The 22261-nt window shown below is 44.0% G+C and overlaps 3 protein-coding genes across 3 annotated transcripts; 2 read left to right on the top strand and 1 right to left on the bottom strand.

Annotated features, from left to right (window-relative positions):
• Positions 1-870: 870 nt before the first annotated feature.
• On the top strand, positions 871-8830 carry EMWEY_00017260 (Wee kinase, putative; the record flags this gene model as incomplete). The annotated part of the gene is made up of 12 exons (XM_013477532.1): positions 871-1116; positions 1379-1555; positions 1766-1844; positions 2100-2578; positions 2847-3064; positions 3431-4211; positions 4632-4763; positions 4953-4980; positions 5308-6452; positions 6615-6895; positions 7113-8025; positions 8771-8830. 12 exons carry the CDS (start codon positions 871-873, stop codon positions 8828-8830), a joined length of 4539 nt encoding a protein of 1512 aa, XP_013332986.1.
• A 206-nt stretch (positions 8831-9036) lies between these two features.
• Positions 9037-12236, bottom strand: EMWEY_00017250 (hypothetical protein, conserved; the record flags this gene model as incomplete). Its single annotated transcript, XM_013477531.1, has 5 exons — positions 9037-9133; positions 9355-10096; positions 10579-10882; positions 11678-11685; positions 12230-12236. 5 exons carry the CDS (start codon positions 12234-12236, stop codon positions 9037-9039), a joined length of 1158 nt encoding a protein of 385 aa, XP_013332985.1.
• A 1974-nt stretch (positions 12237-14210) lies between these two features.
• On the top strand, positions 14211-16348 carry EMWEY_00017240 (hypothetical protein, conserved; the record flags this gene model as incomplete). The annotated part of the gene is made up of 4 exons (XM_013477530.1): positions 14211-14777; positions 15108-15242; positions 15413-15492; positions 15709-16348. 4 exons carry the CDS (start codon positions 14211-14213, stop codon positions 16346-16348), a joined length of 1422 nt encoding a protein of 473 aa, XP_013332984.1.
• Between the last annotated feature and the right edge of the window lie 5913 nt (positions 16349-22261).

Below are 22261 nucleotides of genomic sequence, written 5' to 3'. Positions count from 1 at the left end.
GCAGCAGCAGCAGCAGCAGCAGCAGACACAGCAGCAGCAGCAGCAGCAGCAGCAGCAGCAGCAGCAGCAGCACCTGCAGCAGCTGCATGCGCTGCACGCTTCTATCGGAGAAGCAGCAGCAGCAGCAGGAGGTGTAAGAGGATCTAACGAATGTATAAACTGCAGCAGCAGCAGCAGCAGCAGCAGCAAGATCAATAGACCCATCAATAGAATGAGAATGAGTAGCAGCAGCAATTGCTGCTGTTGCTGCTGCTGCTGCTGTCTTTGCCGCTGCTATATATTACTGCATGCATTAATAAAAAGAATAAAATATTTATTAGAGGAAGAAAAAAGAAAAAAAAAGAAAATTAATTCGCATGTTAATACTAATACAATTACACATAAAAAAAAACCTCCTAACCATCAAGTACGCTGCTGCTGCTGCTGTTGCTGCTGCTGCTGCTGCTGTTGCTGCTGCTGCTGCTGCTGTTGCTGCTGCTGCTGCTGTTGTTGCTGCTGCTGCTGCAGCATCTGCGGTGTGTTGGTATATGTTTACAGGTTCGTTGCAAAGCCGCCAACAGGCGATACTATCAGCAGCAGCAGCAACAGCAGCAGCAGCACCAACAGCAGCAGCACCACCACTACCACCATCAGCAGCAGCAGCAGCAGCATCGGTCTCACAGTGCCTCACCTCCTTGGTCACGAGAGGCTGCCGCTGCTCAGGTACGTCGTCCTTCTCATCCTCTCCCTTTTGCTGCTGCTGGCAACAAACAGCAGCAACAGCAGCAGCAGCAGCGGAGGCAGCAGCAGCAGCAGCAGCAAAGGGGAAACGTAAGGAGACGAGAGGGTTTTGCCCAGCGGCATCGTCAACATTTGCTGCAACATCCGCATATGGAGGATGAAGAACTGCAGCAGCAGCAGCAGCAGCAACTGCAGCAGCAGCAGCAGCAGCATGAAGAGGAGCAGCAACAACAGAAGGAACGACAAGAACGTCTAGATTCTGCTGCATTTGCCTTTGGCAGCAGCAGCAGCAGCAGCAGCAGCAGCAGCAGACCAATTACTGTTGATGGCCGCAGCAAAAGCGAATTTGAAGAATTGCATGTTATTGGCAAAGGAGGGTTTGGTAGTGTTGTCAAGGTAAACCCTAAACCCTAAACCCTAAACCCTAAACCCTAAACACTAATTTTAAAACCACCGGTGGGGGACAAAGGGTGTAGGAGATACAGGCAAGGGTTTAGGGTTTAGGGTTTGTGTATCCTTGTTCAAGTGCCAATGTGTATCTGCGCGTGTGGTTTAAGGGTTTAGGGTTTAGCTAGTGTTCAGGGTTTAGGGTTTATCTAGGGTTTGTCTAGGGTTTAGGGTTTAGGGTTTAGGGTTTAGGGTTTATATATGTCTATAGGTGCGTAAACGTCAAGGAGGAGGAGTATTTGCATTAAAAAAGATATCCTTAACAATAGAAGAAAAAAAAGAAAAAAAAGAAAAAAAAGAAGAAAATAATTTGCTGCTGCTGCAGTCCTCCTTCTTATCTCTTCGTGTTGCAGCAGAAGCAGCAACTCTTGCTGCACTCTCTCATCCTGTAAGATTTATTTCCTTCTTTTTTTTATTTATTTATTTTATTGTCTCCTCTTTTATTTATTTTATTTTGTTGCCTCCTTTTCTTCTCTCTCTTTTTATGTCTCTTTTATTGTCTGCTTTTCTGTCTCCTTTTTTTATATGTATATATCTTGTCTACAACCTCTAGGGTTTAGGGTTTAGGGTTTAGGGTTTAGGGTTTGTGGTGCTGCAGAATATCGTACGGTATTACGATGCGTGGTTAGAGACAGCAAAGGATGACTCATCTCCTCGTAACCCCCAACTTCCTGAAGGTAAACCCTAAACCCTAAACCCTAAACCCTAAACCCTAAACCCTAGAATCACAAGGCACGTTCATTGTTTCTCTGTCTGTGGCAATCCATTCTCTAGACGAAGGGCCAGCTTTGGACTTTAGTATTTAGGGTTTGGTATTTAGGGTTTAGGGTTTAGGGTTTGGGTTTTAGGGTTTAGTTAGGGTTTAGGTTTTGGGTTTTAGGGTTTAGGGTTTAGGGTTTAGGGTTTAGGGTTTATGTTGTGTATATATGCAGTAGCTGGATATTTATACATACTAATGGAGTATTGCCCAGGGAGAACACTAAGAGAGGCAATAGATTCAGGTATGTTGCTTAATAAGCCGCAGCAGCTGCAGCAGCAACTGCAGCAACTGCAGCAGGAGCAGGAACAGCAGCAGCAACCCCAGCAGCAACAGCAGCAAGACCAGCAGCATGATCATCAAGATCAGCACCATCTCCCTAACCATCAACAGCAGCAACAACAACAACAACAACAGCAGCAGCAGCAACAGCAGCAGCAGCAGCAGCAGCAGCAGCAGCAGCAGCAAGAGGAAGAAGAGGAAGAAGAAGATGATGAGGGTTTACTAGAGAATTTAGTTATATGTAGATGGATAATAACTAAGCAATTATTACAAGCTGTGGTGTATATACACCGTAATAATGTTATACATAGAGACATTAAACCCTCTAATATATTCCTTAAACCATCAGATAAAGGACCTCTTATTGTTAAGGTAAACCCTAAACCCTAAACCCTAAACACTAATTACAAAATTATACACAAAAATATATACTTATACATACCAGTAAACCCTCAGGAAACCCTATATATAGACATATATATAAACCCTAATAAACCCTAAACCCTCATCAACACTTTGCATAATAAACCCTCGTATATATACTCACCAATAAACCCTAATAAACATAAACCCTTGGGGGGTCTACGACCTTATATCGGGGTTAGGGTTTAGGGTTTAGGGTTTAGGGTTTGGCGCTCAGGTGGGAGATTTTGGCTTAACTCGCCCTGTGCGCCCTCAGCAGCCTGCAGAGTTAGAGGGGGGCCCCCAAGGGGGGCCCTCTGGGGGCCCCTTTGGGGCCCCCCCTTCGACTCCTTCTCCCTTGGGGGCCCCCATGTTTAAACATTTATTAAATAATTCATTAAGCAAAGGTGTTGGGACATTGCACTACATGGCGCCTGAGCAAGCTAATAGTACCCAGTAAACCCTAAACCCTAAACCCTAAACCCTAAACCCTAAACACTAGAGGAGGTATCTTAAACCATGTATATTTCTATTCTGGGGGTTTAAAGTGTATAATAACACGGATGTAAAAAGAAGAAGACACTATATAGGCAAACTCCCCAACTCCCCCCGATGTTAGGGGATACCTAGGGTTTAGGGTTTAGGGTTTAGGGTTTAGGGTTTAGGGTTTACGAATTTTTTCTTTGTTTTTTCGTATATAGGTATCTCCAGAGTGCAGATATATTTTCATTAGGTGTTTGTTGATTTGATATTTTTAGGGTTTAGGGTTTAGGGTTTAGGGTTTAGGGTTTAGGGTTTAGGGTTTAGGGTTTGTGTATACAGGTATGGACAGAGTGCAGATATATTTTCTTTAGGTGTTTGTTTATTTGAATTGTGGGCAATTCCTTTCCCAACAGCAATGGAGAGATCATTGGTCTTAGGTGCATTATCTCAGCAGAGTAATGCATGGCTGCAGCAGCAAAGGTTGCTGCTGCAGCAGCAGCTACTGCTGCAGCAAATGCAGCAGCAGCAACAACAACAACAACAACAACAACAACAACAACAACAACAACAACAACAACAACAGATACGGGAGGAGAAACAGGAGGAGGAGCAGGAGGCACAACAGGAGGAGGGAGGGGAAGAAGAAAAAGAACAAGGAGGAGGAGGAGGGATAGAAATAGATACACAACAGAAACAACAGCAGCAACTTGCTGAGCAGCAGCAGCAGCAACAGCAGCAACAAGAACAATTGCTGCTGCTACAAGAGATGGAGATGTTAAAGAGGCAGCAAAGACAGCAGCAAAAACAAAAGAAAGCTCGTGACAAGCAGCAACGTGCTGCAGTCCGTGCTGCTGCTGCTGCAGCAGCAGCAGCAGCAGCAGGAGCTGCAGCAGGGAATAGCGCAGCAACCCCGGCACCTCCAGGAGCCGCAAAAACAGCAGCAAAACCGCAACAAGCAGCAGGAGGAGGAGCAGCAGGAGCAGCAGCAACAGGAGAAGAAGAGGAAGAAGATTCTTTTGATTTATATGGATTTGTTTCCTGTTTTGTTCCTCGTGTTATTGCTAATCTTCTTGTTCCTCTGCTGCAGCGTAAACCCCAAGATAGACCACAAGCAAGAGATGTATTATCATTAGATTTCTTTCTTTCTCCCCCCCCTAAGGAATTAATATTACCTTTTTATGCTGCTGCTCTTAAAGGAAGAAAAAAACCTGCTGCTGCTGCTGCTGCTGCTGCTGCTGCGGCTGCGGCTGCTGCTAATGATACCACACATCCTGAAAAAGACACAGAAACCATCTCTCCATTCACACCCGTAAACCCTAATAAACCCTAAACCCTAAACCCTAAACCCTAAACCCTAATCATGGTGTCTATATATGTATATTATCCGCCACCTGCAGTATCCACAACTCCCTAATACCACCTCAAACCCAACCCCACCTAAGACAAGGGTTTAAGATATACAATTCAGAATTTAGGGTTTAGGGTTTAGGGTTTAGGGTTTAGGGTTTAGGGTTTAGGGTTTATATATATGTATGTATAGGTTCTTCATTTATTAAGAGAATCTCCTTTTGGTACAGAAGCTGTACAGACAGTTGCGCAATTATTAAGACAAAATGTCTCAATAGATCGATTAATTAACTTTTATTCTTTTGATGCTCATAAACTTACTCTTGTACGACAAACCCTAAACCCTAAACCCTAAACCCTAAACCCTAATTTTCATAATGAGGAAATAATTGACATATACACACACAAACAATGCAGCAACCAAAAGTGTTGCTGCTGCAGCACAAACAACAGCAATAGCAACAGCAGCAGCAGCAGCGGGGGAGGGCTTCGTGTGTGTATATGTGTGCTGCAGCAAGGGGGCCCCTCTGCATTACAGCTGCGTCAGTGTTTGATAGATTTGCTGCTGCAGCAGTCGCAGCAGCTGCTGCAGCAGAGGGGGGCCCCATTAAAAAGATTTCCTGTGCTGCTGCCTTGCTGCACGGATAGATCTAAACCCCTTTCTTATCTACAAAGTTGTATTAAGCTGCAGCAGCAGCTGCTGCTGCTGCTGCACAATCAACGATCCTCTCCTAGAGGTATATTTACTAAAACCCTAATATGTAAACCCTAAACCCTTAAAACACTTCTTATTAGACCAATAAAGCTCTCTTACACCCCTCACCAGCGAGGGTTTAGGGTTTAGGGTTTAGGGTTTGGTGTGTATACAGGTGAAGGGAGAGGGGATTCATCGCCTAGGGGTAATGTTATATTGTCTCCTTCTCCTCGTTTATCTGCTGCTGCTTCTGCTGCTCTTTGTCTCTCTGATGGGGTCTTTAGACCCTTTGAGCTACCGCTGCTGCGTCCTGCGGCTGCTGTTGCTGCTGCTGCTGCTGGTACTGTTAATACACGAACCAGTAGTACAGGCAACAGCAGCAGCGGCAGCAACAGCAGCAGCAGCAGCAGCAAAGGGGGGAGAGGGACACAGCAGCAGGGATTACCTGAATTATTTATTCCTTTTAATTGCCTCTCTCCTTATGCGGGCTTAGCAATTAGTGATTTGCATGCAGCAGCTGCTGCTGCTGCTGCTGATCTAGCAGAAAATGCAGCTGCAACAGCAGCAGCAGCAGCAGCAGCCGCTGCTGCTGCAGAGAGGGAGGCCGAAACCCACACAGCTGCTGCTGCTGCTGAAATGTCCCAAGAGTCCATTGGGGCACAAAGCAGCAGCAGCAGCAGCAGCGGCAGCAGCAGCGGCAGCAAGAGCAGCGGTTCGTTGAATGGTCGTTCAACGGAGGCAGCAGCAAGTGCCGCAGCAGCAGGTGCAGCAGCAGCGATAGCAGCAAGTACAGCCGCAGCAGCAGCAGCAGACACAGCAGCAGCAGCAGCAAAAAAGGAGACAGAACAAGGGTTATGTCTCCCTGGTTCTGTATATAGAGTATTAGGTGCAGCAGCAACTCCTATGTTGCTGCCCTTTGCTATATTACCTGCTGCTGCTGCAGCAGCAGCAGCAGCAGCAGCAGAAGATCCTCCAAGCAGCAGATCCCCAGTACAAAAGGCATGTTATATAGGAAGCAGTTACCGCAGCAGCAGGAAGCAGCAGCAGCAGCAGCAGCCCCAAGCCTCCGTGTCTTGTGTCTATCTGCTGCTGCTGCATGCACCATCTATTGATATGTGGGCATCTTCCTTAGAACTTTCTTCGGGTGTATTGACAGCTTACTTCGAGGTAGATGCTGCTGCTGCTGCTGCAGATATATTAGCACCTGCTGCTGCTGCTGCAGCAGCAGCAGCAGCAGCAGGAAAGGAGCCACATGAATATTTTACTATGTTATGGACATGCTCGGCTTTCTTACCCGTCATACTTGAATTCGCCTTCGATGTAATAAACCCTAAACCCTAAACCCTAAACCCTAAACCCTAATTCGGAATTATTAACTCTAAAACAAACACCGGTCGTTTCGCTTCCTTCTCTACACACACCGCATTGCGATTGAGGGTTTAGGGTTTAGGGTTTAGGGTTTAGGGTTTGGTGTGTGTTTAGGTGGCTCCTGAATCTGTTATGTCATTAGATGTATGGCTACGAGCAACTGCTGCTGCTGGCTTGCTGACGGAGGGTTTGCTGCTGCAGCAGCTGCAGGCAGTAGAGGCAGCAAGAGTAGGGGCATTAAGTTTTGATGCTTCTCCTGCAGCAGAGATGCTGCAGCAGCAGCACCTGCTGCTGCAGCAGCAGCAGCACACAGCTATGATGTGGGCAGAGCAGGAGCCCTCTGCAGACCTCAGAAATCGATGCAGCAGACTGTGGAAGCTTCTCACCCTCACACAGTAAGAGGGTTTAGGGTTTAGGGTTTAGGAATTAGGGTTTAGGGTTTAGGGTTTCGAGTGCTTGCAGTACATTATTCCGTTTTGCGTGTTTGGCTTTCTCTGTGTGCAACTGCATTCATGTTTACTGCCTAGGGTTTAGGGTTTAGGGTTTAGGGATTCGAGTTCTCCTGTTGAACTAGGGTTTAGGGTTTAGGGTTTGTGCTGTGTGGTGGTGCAGCGAGGATGCATCCGAGTTTGTTGCTGCTGCGCGTCCTTTGCTGCGGCAGCGGGAGCCTGAGGAGTTGTCAATTGCTTCCTCCTCTTCTGCTGCTGCTTCTGCTGCTGCTGCTGCTGCTGCATCGGAGGTAGCTGACGAAGATATAATGGATCCACCTCTGCACCGCTGCGTAGAGGAGCAGCTGCAGAGGCTGCTGCTGCTGCAGCATTTGCTGCAGGAGATTGAGGGTTTCGAAGGGCCGCAGCAGCTAGTGTTTACGTTGCTGCTGCCTGTAGACCGCAGCAGCTGCAGCAGCGGCTTCTTCTTTTGTATCTTGGGTTCTGTGGTGCAGCAGCAGCAGCAGCCGAGCAAGCAGCAGCAGCAGCAGCAACACAAACAACAATACCAATACAATAAGCAGCAGCAACAGCAACAGCAGCAGCAGCAGCAAACAAAATTTAGAGAAGTGTTTGCTGTTGGTGGCAGATGCGATAGACTTATGCGCCAGGCTAAAGGGGGAGATGGGCCAGCAGCAGCAGCAGCAGCTGCTGCTGCTGCTGCTGCTGCTGCTATTTTTGTTGAAGTAGATATTGACTGTCTCTGTTCTAGGCTGCTTCAGATCCAGCAGCAGCAGCCAGAGTCCCCTGCAGCAGCAGCAGCAGCTGCTGCTGCTGCTGCTGCGCTCACTCCAGTATGGAACGAATCCAACAGCAGCAACAGCAACAGCAACAGCAGCAGCAGCAACACCGGCAGCAAACGCAGCAGCTGTGACACTGCCAGCAGCAGCCAAAGTAGCAGCAGTGCTAGCAGCAGCAGTAGTAGTAGTAGTAGTAGTGCTAGCAGCAGCAGTAGCAGCAGCAGCAGCAGTAGCAGCAGCTACTGCATGAGCAACAGCAGCACAAGCAGCAACCTCCATGATGTTGCTGCTGGATGGGTACTGCCGCAAGTGCTGCTGTGTGTGCAGCAGCAGCAGCCGATGCTGCTGCATGCGGCCTTTCATCTTAGAGCCCTCTTGTTAAAACACGGACTGAAGGTAAACCCTAAACCCTACGAAACCCTAAACCCTAAACCCTAGGAAACCCTAAATCACCATCCTAAACCCTAAAAACCCTAAAATCAAAAACCCTAGGAAAACCCCCAACCCTCGACATAATAAACCCTAAAGGGAGTGTCCCTGCGCCATGGAAGCACTTAAACCCTGGGCACCCCTCGTAAACCCTCATAAACCCTAAACCCTAAACCCTAATTGTGTGTTCAGTGCGAGACGCGGCAAATGCCAATTGGCGAGGCGCGGCGACTTCGCAAAACCCTAAAAAGATCAGGGACCCCTAGAGGCTTGCAATGGCTTGTCTCCCTTACAGCAGCAGCAACTCCTGCTGCTGCTGCTGCTGCAGCAGCAGCAACAAGTGCAGCAGCAACAGGTGCAGCAGATACACAGGCAGTCGCCTATCAAGTTGAAAGCCTCCATGTGGATCAATGGACTCGAGTAACAAACCCTAAACCCTAAACCCCAGACCCTAAACCCTACAGATTCACAAACGCTGCGAGAAGTCTTCAAAGCTGTATATCGTAAAACCCTCACTGAGGGTTTGAGACTGGGAGGGAGGTTTAGGGCTTAGGGTTTTAGGGTTTAGGGTTTTAGGGTTTAGGGTTTAGGGTTTGGCGTGTGTTGTGTTCAGACGTTTGACCGCATGGAGGATGTGGCGATGTTTCTCCTCACGAAGTCGTCAACTGTATAAGAGGACGGCTCTAAACCCTAAACCCTAAACCCTAATCAGGTCATAAAGAGTAAGGTTGTTGCGGCATTAAGGGTTTATGGTGTTGCGCTGCAACGATGGGAACCTTAAACCCTAATCAGGTCTTACAGGGTTGGTTTCTAGGGTTTAGGGTTTAGGGTGTTATGGTCCAGCGATACAAACCCTAAACCCTAAACCCTAAACCCTAATTATTTGCCGAGGCAGAAATTTTTCTGAATTATTTCAACTGCCTCTCTTGTTTTCCATTTGATGCCTCTTAATTTACTTAGCAAATGTAAGGCGAAGCTGCACGCAAACCCTAAACCCCAAACCCTAAACCCTAAACCCTAAACCCTTCCCCAGCTAGGTCGTAGGCATGAGGCATTGCTACCTGCTGCTGCTGCTGCTGCAGAGAGATCGAGGGTTTATGAATATTGTTAAGCACTGGTTGTATGGCTGGTTCAAATGCATTAGTGTTTAGGGTCTAGGGTTTAGTTAGGGTTTAGGGTTTAGGGTTTAGGGTTTACTGTAGGTCTTCAACTTTTTCTTCAAGAGCTTCTTCTATACCTAAGAAATGCTCGAGGGTTTCCTCTAGCTGCTGCAGCAGGATACGTTCGCTTTGTAGGCAGAATAATGCCTCTCCTCCCCCGCTGCTGCTGCTGCTGCTGTTGCTGCTGCTGCTGCTGCTGATGGATTGTATAGACAGCAGCAACTGCTGCAGATTAAGTTTATTAACACAAGAAATAGGTAATATACGCTGATGTAAACCCTCGTAAACCCTAAAAGAAGAAATAAAAGGCAAAACACTAATTGGCAACAAATTATCTATACTATTATCTAAACGATGCAGCAAATCCCCTGCTGCTGCTGCTGCTGCTGCTGCTGCTGCTGAGGATTCTGCATCCTGCTGCGGTTGCTGCTGCTGCTGGCTAGATGCACCAGTACGAGGATCACTACCCACACACAATGAAGCGCTGCTGCTGCTGCTGTTGCTGCTTCCCTTGCTGCTGCTGCTGCTGCTGCTGCTTTGATTAGATAGTAGATCCGTCTTGTTAACAAGTATAAAGATGTGGGGTTTTTTCTTCTTTTCTTCTCCCTCTTTTATTATATCCTTTAATGCCTCCCCTAGCTGCTGCAGCTGCTGCTGCAGATGCTGCAGCTGCGCCTCTTGCTGCTGCTCTTTCTGCTGTTGTTGCTGCTGCGGGGAAGCCGCCAAGAGCAGCAGGAGGACATCGCTCTCTCTTGCTGCCTCTATAGAGCGCTTCATACCTTCTATTTCAACAGGACTCACAGCAGCAGCACCTGCTGCTGCTGCAGCAGTACCAGGAGCAGCAGCACCAGCAGGAGCAGCAGCAGGTCTTAGTCCTGCACAATCTGTTAGCTGTAGCTTAAATAGACCTTTTCCTTCTTTGCTGCAGCAAAGGGAACTCCTAAGAAGATCACGAGTTGTTCCTTCCTCTGTTGATACAATTGCTGCTTCTTTATTTAATAATATATTGTATAAACTACTTTTCCCTGATAATACACCACAAAAAGGGTTTAGGGTTTAGGGTTTAGGGTTTAGGGTTTGGACAACAGGGTTAAAGGCGTAAGAAGAGGGGCTGTCTTCGACGAGCGGTGCTGCACTAGGAGATGATAGGATACGCTTTCTAGGGTTTAGGGTTTAGTACGGTTTCTAGGGTTTCTAGTGTTTAGGGTTTCTAGGGTTTAGGGTTTAGGGTTTCTAGGGTTTAGGGTTTAGGGTTTCTCACCTGCATTAGGAGGGCCTAGGAGTAGGACGGAGAGTCCTTCTTCTATTTGTGTTTGTGTAGTAAGTTTGTTGCGTTCTTCTCTTAGTTCTTTTAGTACTGCTGCTGCTGCAGGGTCTGCTGCTGCTGCTGCAGCAGCAGCAGCAGCAGAATCTGTTTGTTCTCTATCATCCCCTATAGCCAGTGCTGCCTCTAGGGCCCCTAAACCCTCAAGCAAAACCCTAATCCATCCTTGTATTCTTTCTTCTCTTTCTTTCCGACCTAATAAACCCTTTGCAGCAATAGATAACTCATTAGATCCTCCTGCCTGCACACAAACCCTAAACCCTAAACCCTAAGAGTTGGGACTCTACAGAAAAGGGTCTAATACTCTTACACCAACGGTTTATAGGGGTACAGGACACATCCAATACCTCTATCCTTCACAATCTAGGGTTTAGGGTTTAGGGTTTAGGGTTTAGGGTTTAGGGTTTACATTGAGTAGGGCCCCAAGCGCATGCAATTGATGGACATTTTTCTTCCCATTTAAAAAAGAGCGAAGAGCAAATTCTCCTCTATTTGCTAAACGAATATGTCGCTTTAAGGGGGCCCCCACGGGGGCCCCCCCTTTATCCCTTCTGCTGCAGCAGCAGACGCAACCTGCTGCTGGTGATGCTGCTGTTGCTGAGTTGCCTGCTGCCTGCGACGGCACCTGCTGCTGCTGCTGCTGTTGTTGCTGCTGCTGTTGCTGCTGTTGCTGCTGTGCGATGAATCTGTCTAGGAGAAGGTTAAGAAGACGATGTAAGCAGGAGCATTTGGTTTGCTGCTGCTGCTGCAGTTCCTGCTGCAGTTGCTGCTGTTGCTGCTGCAGTTGTTGCTGCTGCTGCAGCAGGTGTTGTAACCCATCAATTTGTAGGGTTTGTTGATTATTATTTATTTGTATTAATCCTGAATAAATATCTTTTAATGTTTTTCTTTTTTTTTCTTCTTTTTTTTCTTCTTTTTTATTTATTTTATTAATTATATTATAATCTATTGGGTATAAATTTAATTCAATTTGTTTAAACAAATCAAACAAAACACTCAAAGTCGCCAAACCCCCGTGAGAGTGAATCTCCCCTACATCCTCTCCTGTATACACCATAAACCCTAAACCCTAAACCCTAAACCCTAAACCCTAAACCCTAAACACTAATTTAGGATGGTATGCATGGCAGTGTGCCGCTAATATCAAAGACAAAATCTATTATTGTTATTGCCTATCCTTCTCCTCGTATCTACCTACCTACCTACAGAGAGTACCAATGAGGGTTTAGGGTCTAGGGTTTAGGGTTTAGGGTTTACCTGTAGCAGACTTAGGCCCCTTAAAGAAAAGAAGAATAGATTCATCAATTAATTCTCCTTCCTTAAAAAAATTAAATAAAGGAGAAATAAATACTCGGCCAGCAGCAGGAGCAGCAGGCAACGATAACCACCTGCAGCAGCACCTGCTGCTGCTGCTGCTGCTGCTGCTGTTGCTGTTGCTGCTGCTGCTTAAGGGAGGGGGGTGTACATGGCATATACCTGTGTAGCTGCTGCAGGATGGACATTCACGAATGTGCTGCAGCATCTGCTGCAGTTGCTGCTGCTGCAGCTGCAGCAGCTGCAGCACGAAAGCAGCAAGAGGGCCACTTACCCTCCATACTGCAACAGCAGAAGCACCTTGTGCAGCAGCAGCAGCAGCAGAAGGACAATTGCTTCTGCTGCTTAATGCATATATTGTTGATCCATCAGCAGCAGCAAAAATCTCCTCATACTGCTGATCCTCCTCTTCCTGTAGCAGCAGCTCCTGCTGCAGCTCCTGCTGCTGCTGCTCCTGCTGCTGCTGCTGCTGCTGCTGCTGTTGCAGGCTCCTTTCGAATGGTGGGACACCTGCTGCATCATCCGCCCAAGATGATGCTGCTGCTGCTGCTGCTAGTCTTGCTGCTGCTGTTGCTGCTGATCCCCTTGCTGTTACTAGTCTTGCTGCTGCTGGTTTTGCTGCTGTTACCCTTGCTGCTGCTGCTGCTGCTGCTCTTGCTGCCTCTTGCGAGTTAAGTAATGCCCGCGAGCTGCATGGACGGATAGTACCACAGGATGTATGAGGCCAGTAAGAGAAGCACACAGGAATTCTGCTTCTGCTGCTGCTGCTGCTGCTGCTGCTGCTAGCAATGTTGCTGCTGCTCCTGCTGCTGCTCGTGTGTGTGGTGTAGAGAAGTGGCTGATGACGAGGCCAGTAAGTGCTGCAGATGACACAAGAGGGAAAGGCAAGGAACAGCAGCAAAAACAGCAGCAGCAGCAGCAGCAATAGCTGTGTATTGCCACGCATGCTTGCTGCCTCCTGCTGCTGTCACATGCTGCTGCTGTTGCTGCTGCTAGCCTTGCTGCTGCTGCTGCTGCACGGATGCCTACACATGGTAGTGGTGTTGGGTTCCATTTGTTCTGAGTGTCTTTTGTTAACCGAGGCCCCCTAACCCTAAACCCTAAACCCTAAACCCTAATGCAGTATTTCCTATATTGGCAAGACTGTCTTATCTGTATAAACAAAATAAAAGAAAAATAATTAATAAAATAAATAATTATTTATTATTTATAATAAAAAACTATCTAATAAGGTAATGAGGTCCCCTCTCTTCGATAGGGCCTCAAGACTGCTGCTGTTGCTGCTGTTGCTGCTGCTGTTGCTGCTGTTGCTTGTGTTGCAGCAGCAGCTGCTAGTGTTACTGCTGCATCGTTATCTACAATATAAAAGGAAACAAAAACATTATTAATTATATTTAATTTATTATTTTATTATTTATTGTCTATTCGTATAAATGCGCATGCATACATACATACAGGGGCCCCCCAACATCGTCATCATCCCTAGCAGCAGCAGCAGCAGCTGCTGCTGCTGCTGCCGCTGCTGCTAGGCTTTATTATGATGGAGAAGAGAGGAGCGGCTAGCACGCCTATTTTCTTGCAACTTCTTGCATGAATGTACAAAATAAAGAATAATAATGAATTAAATAAATGTTAATAAATAAAATAAAAGAATAAAAGAAGAAAAATAAGAAAAATAAATAAATAAATAAAGAAGAAGCGCTCCCTTCCTCGCACGGGACGAGAGAACGCAACACCCGCCGCTCAATTGCTGCTGCTGCAGCAGCAGCAGCAGCAGCAGCTTGTTCTCTTTTTTTTGCCTTTGTTTGTCTCTTTTTCATCTTTTTTATTCAATTTGTTTATTAATTATTTATTCTTTTTTTTATTTATTTATAAAGAAAGGAGCATTGAATTCATCTCTCCTCCTCCTCCCTTAGAAAGCCATATATACTAGACTCACTCACGGAGGAGAGAAAAGGAGAGAAAAGGGAGAAAAAAAGAGAAAAAAAAAGGAAAGAAGAAATTAATGCTTCTCCTTTTATTATATTCTTTTTATTTAAGGCATTAACCCTTTATTTATTCATAATACAACATATTATACGACTCAATCGGTTTGTTTTTATTCCTATTTGTTCCTCTTTTTTTCTTATATTCGTGGCGTTATATTTCTTCCTTTTTTTTTGTTTTTTTTTTATTAATTTTCTTATATTTGCCACACTATCTTCTTCCCTTCCTTATTATTTATACACCCGAGGGGCACACGAAGGTTATTAAGGATGCCCCCTTCTTCTTCCGTTCTCTTCAGCTGGGCGGTGGTGCTCCTCCTTGCAATCAAGGGGCCACCCAACTCCTCCAGCGTACATAATGGCCCTCTCCTCTTTGCTGCTGCTGCAGGCAGCAACATGGGGGGAAATAACCATGGAGGAGGATTCTTAGGAGGATCGATTGGCGGAGGATCGATAGGCGGAGGATCGATAGGCGGAGGTTCGATAGGCGGAGGATCAATGGGCGGAGGATCAATAGGCGGAGGTTCGATAGGCGGTGGCTCAATAGGCGGTGGCTTAATAGGCGGAGGGTCACTAGGCGGAGGGTCACTTGGCGGAGGTTCAATAGGCGGAGGGTCACTAGGCGGAGGTTCGATAGGCGGCGGATCGATAGGCGGCGGATCGATAGGCGGAGGGTTGATAGGCGGAGGGTCAACAGGCGGGGTATCGGGAACAGGATTTACAGGGGGGGCGTCGGGAGGAGGATCCACAGGAGGAGGAGGATCGGGAAAAGATGGAGAAGGAGAAGCAAACTCAAATTCAGCAGACGAATCCAAGAATGATCCCAAGAAGAAAAAGGTTTGTTAAATCAATGGACAACAACAACCAATTAACTAATAATAATAATAATAATAAAAGACAAATAAATAACTAATAATAAAAACAAAACAGATATAATTGTAACGATTAATTAAAGGTTTAAGTTATTAAATACTCCACATAGACGTTTCTTCATATATTTTTTTTTTGTATTTAACAACAATATCTTCTTTAGAGGAGGATAATGATCTTATACACCTTGATTGGATATTTATACACAAACATAATATATAATTAAATATACCTGTATGTATTTTTATATTAATTTATATATGTATTTTCTTCATGTATATGTGTATATGTATATAGGAGGGACCACAACAAGGTCGTCTTGGCCCCCCTAGAAATCCTCCTCGTCAACAACAACAGCAACAGTCGAAGGACAGCAACAAAGGTCTTGCACAGGCATTACCTCTTTTATGGAATGCCGCTTCTAATACCTCCGTTAGTCAATTTTTCCCTGCTTTTTACTAGTACTCTGCCACTGCTGCTGCTGCTTTTGCTGCTGACCTCTCATGTTGTTGCTATTGTTTTCCTTAATTTATTATTCCCTTTTAGAATATACCCACCGCCATCATTTATGCCCATTTTTTTTTTCATTTTTATCTATTCAGGCTGCATCGGATGAGGCGACAGAATTAGAGGAATATAATGCAGCTCTCTCACGTATTTTTGAGAGGCGAATGGCATTTCAGTACGTTTTTATTTATCCCCATTTCCCCCATTTGTTTGTTTGTTTTTTTGTTCGTTTATTTAATTGTTACCTAGCATTACCATGCATTCATTTATTTTTGAATATTGTATTACTCTTTTCTACACACCAATATACACATATACATATATATAGTATATACAACTATACTTTGTGTGTATACAACTACACTTTTTTGTGTATGTTATGTATATTTAGGCCACGCTATCGTGGTGCTTTAGAGGATATAAATGAGGCGATGTCTCGTGATTTATTGGAGACTAATAAGAAGATGTCAGCAAGCGAGCGTCAGAAGATATTATACAGTTTAGGTGGTCGTGGCACATATTTAGAGGTTCCCCCACTACTACTTGAATTACGTGAAGAGGCGGATCATCCTGTAGCGGAGCGTCTTCGTATTCAAGGATTACATCGTCAGAGACGTCGTGGTATACCAATTAACTTTGATGATCTAAGAAAGCGACCATTTGTTCATAGAGAATTTACAGGTCCTGTTACAACTGTTGACTATGAGACCGATCTTACGGAGGCAGATATTCATCAAAGACAGAGTGGTATCAATGGATGGCTTCAGATGCAGAATAGGGCAAGAGTCCTTCAGAAGCAGCATCTTCGTCACCGTAGGAATGTAGGAGCAAGCGATCCAGTATATGATGACGATTTCCAGATAGATGAAGAGGATCTTGTTGGTCTGAGTTTTAATGGAAAGCTTAGCAAGGACGAAGGAGGAGAATATGGAGAGGAATATCTTGAATATATTGAAGGAGAAGCCGCCAAGGGTTCAGATAGTGAGGAGGAAGTTGTCGAAGGTAACGAGCACGAAAGCGTCAATTTATAAATTGGCTCCATCATTATTTGATCAACATCGTCAAGAATCCTTCTTCCTCTTCTCTATATATCCTTTTCCTTCAAGAATTAAATATTCATAATTAATGCAGTTTAAATGTTCTGAACGCAGTATATATGGTATATCAGCTGATCTACACCTGCGGTACAGATTCAACTTTGGGGTGTATGGACACCTCCATCAAGAATGAATACGCACGCAAGCGCACGCACACACTTCATTTTTCAAAGCGGGAAGAAGAAAATTCTCTTTATACGCTTTGTCTACGCGATTATACGATCTTTTTTGCGGTAATATCTGCAGTTAATTGTTAGAACTACTCCTCCCAACGAACTAGTATATGCCTCTTCTTCCTTCTGGCTTCTCTGTATCTATAAACTGTAACAGACAACGCTTTATACACTCCTAATTTCTTATTTTTATCCAATTAATTAATACATAAATGACCCTTTCGTTTGTCACAGCATCATTAAATGTCAGCAAATACCCACCATGATATGATCGATCGTCAACTTGACTGCTGACTTACGCGGCGGTGCACGGGTGCCTGGATACAGGCCCTTATTTATTTTATTTAAACTCTTTAAAATTATAAAAATTCCTTTCTATCTAGTATTCTTTGCTTCTATTATTTTCCTGTTATTCAACAGTTGCAAGAGAGAGTTGTGCTGGTAGTTGTGGCTGTCTTGTGGCTGCGGCTGGCTGCCGACTGCTACTGGCAGGCGGCAGCGGCGGTGGCGAAGCAAGGAGGGGAGGAACGTTCTTTTATCTTGTCTGTGAATAAAAAATTAAATAATACAGTTATTTAAATCAAAATTTGCAACTTAAAAATTCCCGAAATTTGTACACCAACACAAGTCTATTACTTGAATAGCAAGAGGGAGGGGCCCCAGGGGGTCTCGATGACCTTGCATACGCACAATCAATGAGCTCCTTTTCTATTACACATATTATAATGACTTTATATTTCTTATCTTTTCTTTTCTATTATAATTAGTTGCAACGACTGGGAGTCATCATCCATCTTAACTGGTTGTTTATTGGGGTTTGTTATTATTACGCCTTTAAACTGGCTACTAGCTTATTCAGGTGTATACGCACCTATAAGCAACATAATGCCAAGTACAGCAGAGAGTGTAGAACTTCCCATTCCTCTCGTTGCTCCGGTCGCTGACACCAGCACCTGGAAATGGTAAGTAAAATACACATTCTCAAGCCCTAAACCCTTATCCATAGACCCTAAGTACGGGATGAGTCTGTATTTTGCTCTTTTTTGCGGAGGTATGCAGAAAGTAATGTTTATGGTCATAAATATTCCTTTAGAGAATAATAAGTAATATATAATGTGTATGTGTATATGAATAATATATAATTAAATGTTGTATGAAGTCGGACATATTTATACAAAAAGAGAAAATAACGACATATGAAGGCTGTTCCTTATGTAACTGTTATAGAAACAACAGGAGCAGCAGCAGCAACAGCAGCAACAGCAGCAACGTGAGCAGCATAAACAGCATCAACAGCAGCAGCAACAAGCAATATCCTCTATCTGGAGACTCCACTTGTTCCTATTTATATATATGTATATTAATAATTGATTTGTTGTATGAGCAGCAGCAAAGAAAGAAGACGAACAGAGAGCAGCACATTTGAAGGAAAATGGCGACTAAGTGGGGAGTCTTACCTCCATAAACAATTAGATATTCCTTCCTTATCTAAAGTATTGCAACAAATGCCTAAACAGATGCTGCTGCTGCAGCAGCAGCAGCAGCAGCAATACTATCTACATCGTATTCGTGTTGCACCTGATCTCCAACAATTCCCTCTCCTGCAATCTAATGCATGCAAATTCTTAGGAGATTCATGCAGGTATACACTTATTTATTTATTTATTTGTTTATTTATATTCCTGTTTGTTGTGTCCTTTTCTTCTTTTATTGTGTCTCCTTATAACTCTCTTTCTTCTTTTCTTTTCTTTATTTCCTTTTATTTATTCTTTTTCTTTTTATGCATTTGTTTATCTGTCTTAATCTATTTCTGTCTCTTTCTTTCTCTCTTTCCTTCTTTCCTTCTTTCTCTTTTCCTTTTCTTGCCTCCTTTTTATCCCTTTTTTTGTCCTTTCTTTTGTCCCTCTCTCCCTTTTGCCTCCTCTCTTTCTGTCTCTTCTTCCGTCTCTGTGTCCTTTTTGTTTCCTCTCCTTCTGTGTCTACTTCTGTCCTTCCTGCTTATTTCTTCTGTCCCTTTATTTCTTCTGTCTCCTTATTTCTTCTTTTTCCTTCCTTTCTTGTTGTTGTTGTTGCAAATCTTTATACAGAGAACAGACACTGTCTGCTCCTCCTGCTGAGTCTCTTGTGGCTTCGAACCCTGCGGAATCGGGATCGGGATCGGGATCGGGATCGTGTGTGGGATCGGGATCGTGTGTGGGATCGGGATCGGGATCGTTGGGATCGGTTCGATCCCGTGTCCGTCCTGATATATTATTAGAGTCTACCCCTGAGCAGCAACTACGATGGCAATCAGAGACCCATCGTAATTATAAAGGGTCTCCTCTTTTATCCTTTCATCTCCCTTTTATATATTGTCCTTCTTCGCATGCATTTACTGCAGCAAAAAGCCCCACAGCAGCAAATGCTACTGCTAGTCTTGTTACCTCTATTACCCCACACCCTATACATAAACATTTACAACCATTAGGGGGGGTATAATTATTTTCCTTCTTCTTTCTTTTTTTCTTTTCTTTTCTTCTCTCCTTTTCTTTTCTGTCCTCTTCTTTTCTTATATTTATAATTAACAACAAGTACATGTTTATTTCCTTACCCTTTTATTCAATCCATCCTCTATAACCCTCTCTCTTGTTATTATACAGCTAGCTACAGCTAGCTGCAGCTAGCTACAGTTAACTACAGCTAGCTACAGATAGTAGCTACGGCTAGTAGCTACAACTAGTAGCTACCGCTAGCTACAGTTCGTATCTAGAGGTATTAGCTACGGCTAGCTGCGCAGTAATACAGACGGCCAGCTAGCTACCTACCAATGGATATCTATATGCAGACACTTAATGTCAGCTAGCTACCCATTTACTATCAATATAAAGGACAGCTAGCTGGTGCAGAGAAATACAAATGCCTAAGAGCTAGATCTAGCTAGCTAGCTGCCGCTAGAACAGCAGCAGCAGCAGCAGCAGCAACGGCAGTAGCAGCAAATGGTTTGACCTGATGACGTCTTGAGTTGCTTTATCTATATCTGGCTAACTCGTGCTGCATCTCGGCAGCAGCTGCTGCAGCAGGGCTGTTGCAGCAGGTGCAGCAGCAGCAGCAGCAGCAGCAGCAGTTGCTGCCCTTTTGACTAAACAACGACTAATACAACTATTGTGTGTTGTTGTTAAGAAAGAGATAATAACACACACGTCGATTGTATGACGAATAAAACCGCTTAAACCCTCTTCTGTTTAGTCTGCTGCTGCTGCTGCTGCTGCTGCAACAGCAGCAACAGCATTAACAGCAGCAAAGAGTCTGTGTTGTTCTTTATAGGTGTCTAATAAAAATAACACAATATTTATATTTCCTTCTAAAACCCTTTAGTTACATATTTTAATTTACTTATTTTGTGGAGAAATATGTGGTTACTATAGACAGCAGCTCTAAAACCCTAAACCCTAAACCCTAAACCCTAATTTGTGCATGCACGGTTGTTAATGTGTGTATGGCAGAGAGGGAGTGTTAAGGGAAGAAATACTTTAATAGAAATCTAAAGAGAAAATGTTTATATTTAACAATTAACAAATACAAAAATATATTTAAAATATATTCTTTTGTGGGGTTTATAGCCATATTAGTGTTTAGTGTTTAGTGTTTAGGGTTTAGGGTTTAGCAGCAGCAGCGGCTTCCGCTTCTGAATTTCCTAACTATTGACGTCAATTTCTTCGTCATTTATTTTATTTAATTACTATTTTTATTTATGTATCCCTTTTTATTCTTTTTTCTCTTTTTTATTAATCGTTTAAACACTTTTATACTCCAAATGCAGCCTCCAAACGAAATTTCGGTTAGAAACCCTAAACCCTAAACCCTAGATTCCGTAAACCCTAAACCCTTGAACGGGAACCTTAGGGAGCAGACCCGACTTCACCACCCTAAACCCTAAACCATACACCAATGGTCCCAAGACCTACACCACAGATTCTAAACCCTAAATCCCAAACGCTTAACCCTCGAACCCAAACCCTAAACCCTAAACCCTAAACCCTAAACACTTTTTCTGGTGGATGGCGTGCAGTATTTGTCTATGGCGGAGGCCAAGAAGTTGGACGAGGAGTTGATGGGCTCGGATATGCAATACGATTTAATCCAGGTACGGTTTTAGGGTTTAGGGTTTAGGGTTTAAAGGTTTTAGGGTTTAGGGTTGGAGCTGGGGGTGCTTGTACAACGGATCCTCGCTATTTCCCTATCCAATGCTTTTTTATTGTTGTGTACTTCTAATAAATCTTTTATTTATTTATTTATTTATTTATTTATTTATTTATTTATTTATTGCAGCTAATGGAGTTAGCTGGTTATAGCGTAAGTTGTGCGATTTTTTCTTCTTTTAAAGAAATAACAAACAAAGAGCCAAACGGAGATGCAAAAGTAATTATTCTTGTTGGACCAGGTAAACCCTAAACCCTCGCTAAACCCTAAACCCTAGTTAGACCCTAACCCCTAAATAACTTTGAACCCTAAGGCGCAAAAGAGGGGAAAATTCGTAGGGCTTATATATGGTGGAGATGCAGTATCTGCGGGTGGCCCAACTCCCAAACCCTAAACCCTAAACCCTAGCTAAACCCTAAACCCTAATTGCTGTTGCCTACAGGAAACAATGGAGGAGATGGTCTTGTTGCTGCTCGTCATCTTCGCCTGTTTGGTCTACAAGTAGATGTTGTTTGTCCTCTTGAACCCAAGAAGCAAATCTACGCTGTCCGTCAAGGGTTTAGGGTTTGGGGTTTAGGGTTTAGGGTTTGGGGTTTAGGGTTTAAGGTTTAGGGTTTAGGGTTTAGGGTTTCGCGCGTCTTCAGGCTCTGCTGCAGCAGGCGAAGCAACACGGCGTGGGGGTCTTCACGGAAATGCCGTCTGGTGAGCCCAAACCCTAAACCCTAAACCCTAAACCCTAAACCCTAAACCCTAGATCATTTTTATTTATATAAAATATATAAAATATATAGAGTATTTATTGAATATATATTCAGTTTATTACTGTTTAATTAATTAACTAATTAACCAACTAAATAAATAAATAAATAAATAAAATACATAAATAAATAAATAAATAAATAATTGTTGCTGCAGAGATGAATAAATACGACTTAGCAGTTGACGCGATTTTTGGTTTTGGATTTCGTGGCAAAATTAATAATCCTTATTTGCTGCTGCTGCAGCAGCTCAGCAGCAGCAGCAGCAGCAGCAGCAGCAGCAGCAAGTTGCCTATTTTTTCTATTGATGTTCCCTCTGGATGCAGCGATGAAGAAGGTAATCCTTTTATTTCTTTTCTTTTGCTGCTGTTGCTGCTCCTGCTGCTGCTGCTGCTAACGCTGCTGCGGTTTATGTTGTTGTTGCAGCAGCAGCTGCTGCTGCTGTATCGTATGTCTCCTTAATCCTGTGTTAATTTATTTATATATATATTTATTTATTTATTTATTTATACAGACCCTGCTACCTCTTCCTATAAGGTTTCCCCTTGTGCTGTTATTTCCTTAACTGCCCCCAAGTTATGTATGAAGGGTTTCCAAGGAATTCATTTCTTAGGAGGAAGATTTCTTCCTAAGTACGATAAACCCTAAACCCTAAACCCTAAACCCTAAATATTATATTTATTACTTATCTGTCCGCTTGAATCGTCTCTGGCTTCATAAACCCTAAACCCTAAACC

Source organism: Eimeria maxima, genomic scaffold (assembly GCF_000499605.1).
Source record: "Eimeria maxima Weybridge genomic scaffold, Emw_scaff143, whole genome shotgun sequence".
NCBI lineage: Eukaryota > Apicomplexa > Conoidasida > Eucoccidiorida > Eimeriidae > Eimeria > Eimeria maxima.
This window is presented reverse-complemented; position numbering and strand designations above follow the sequence as displayed.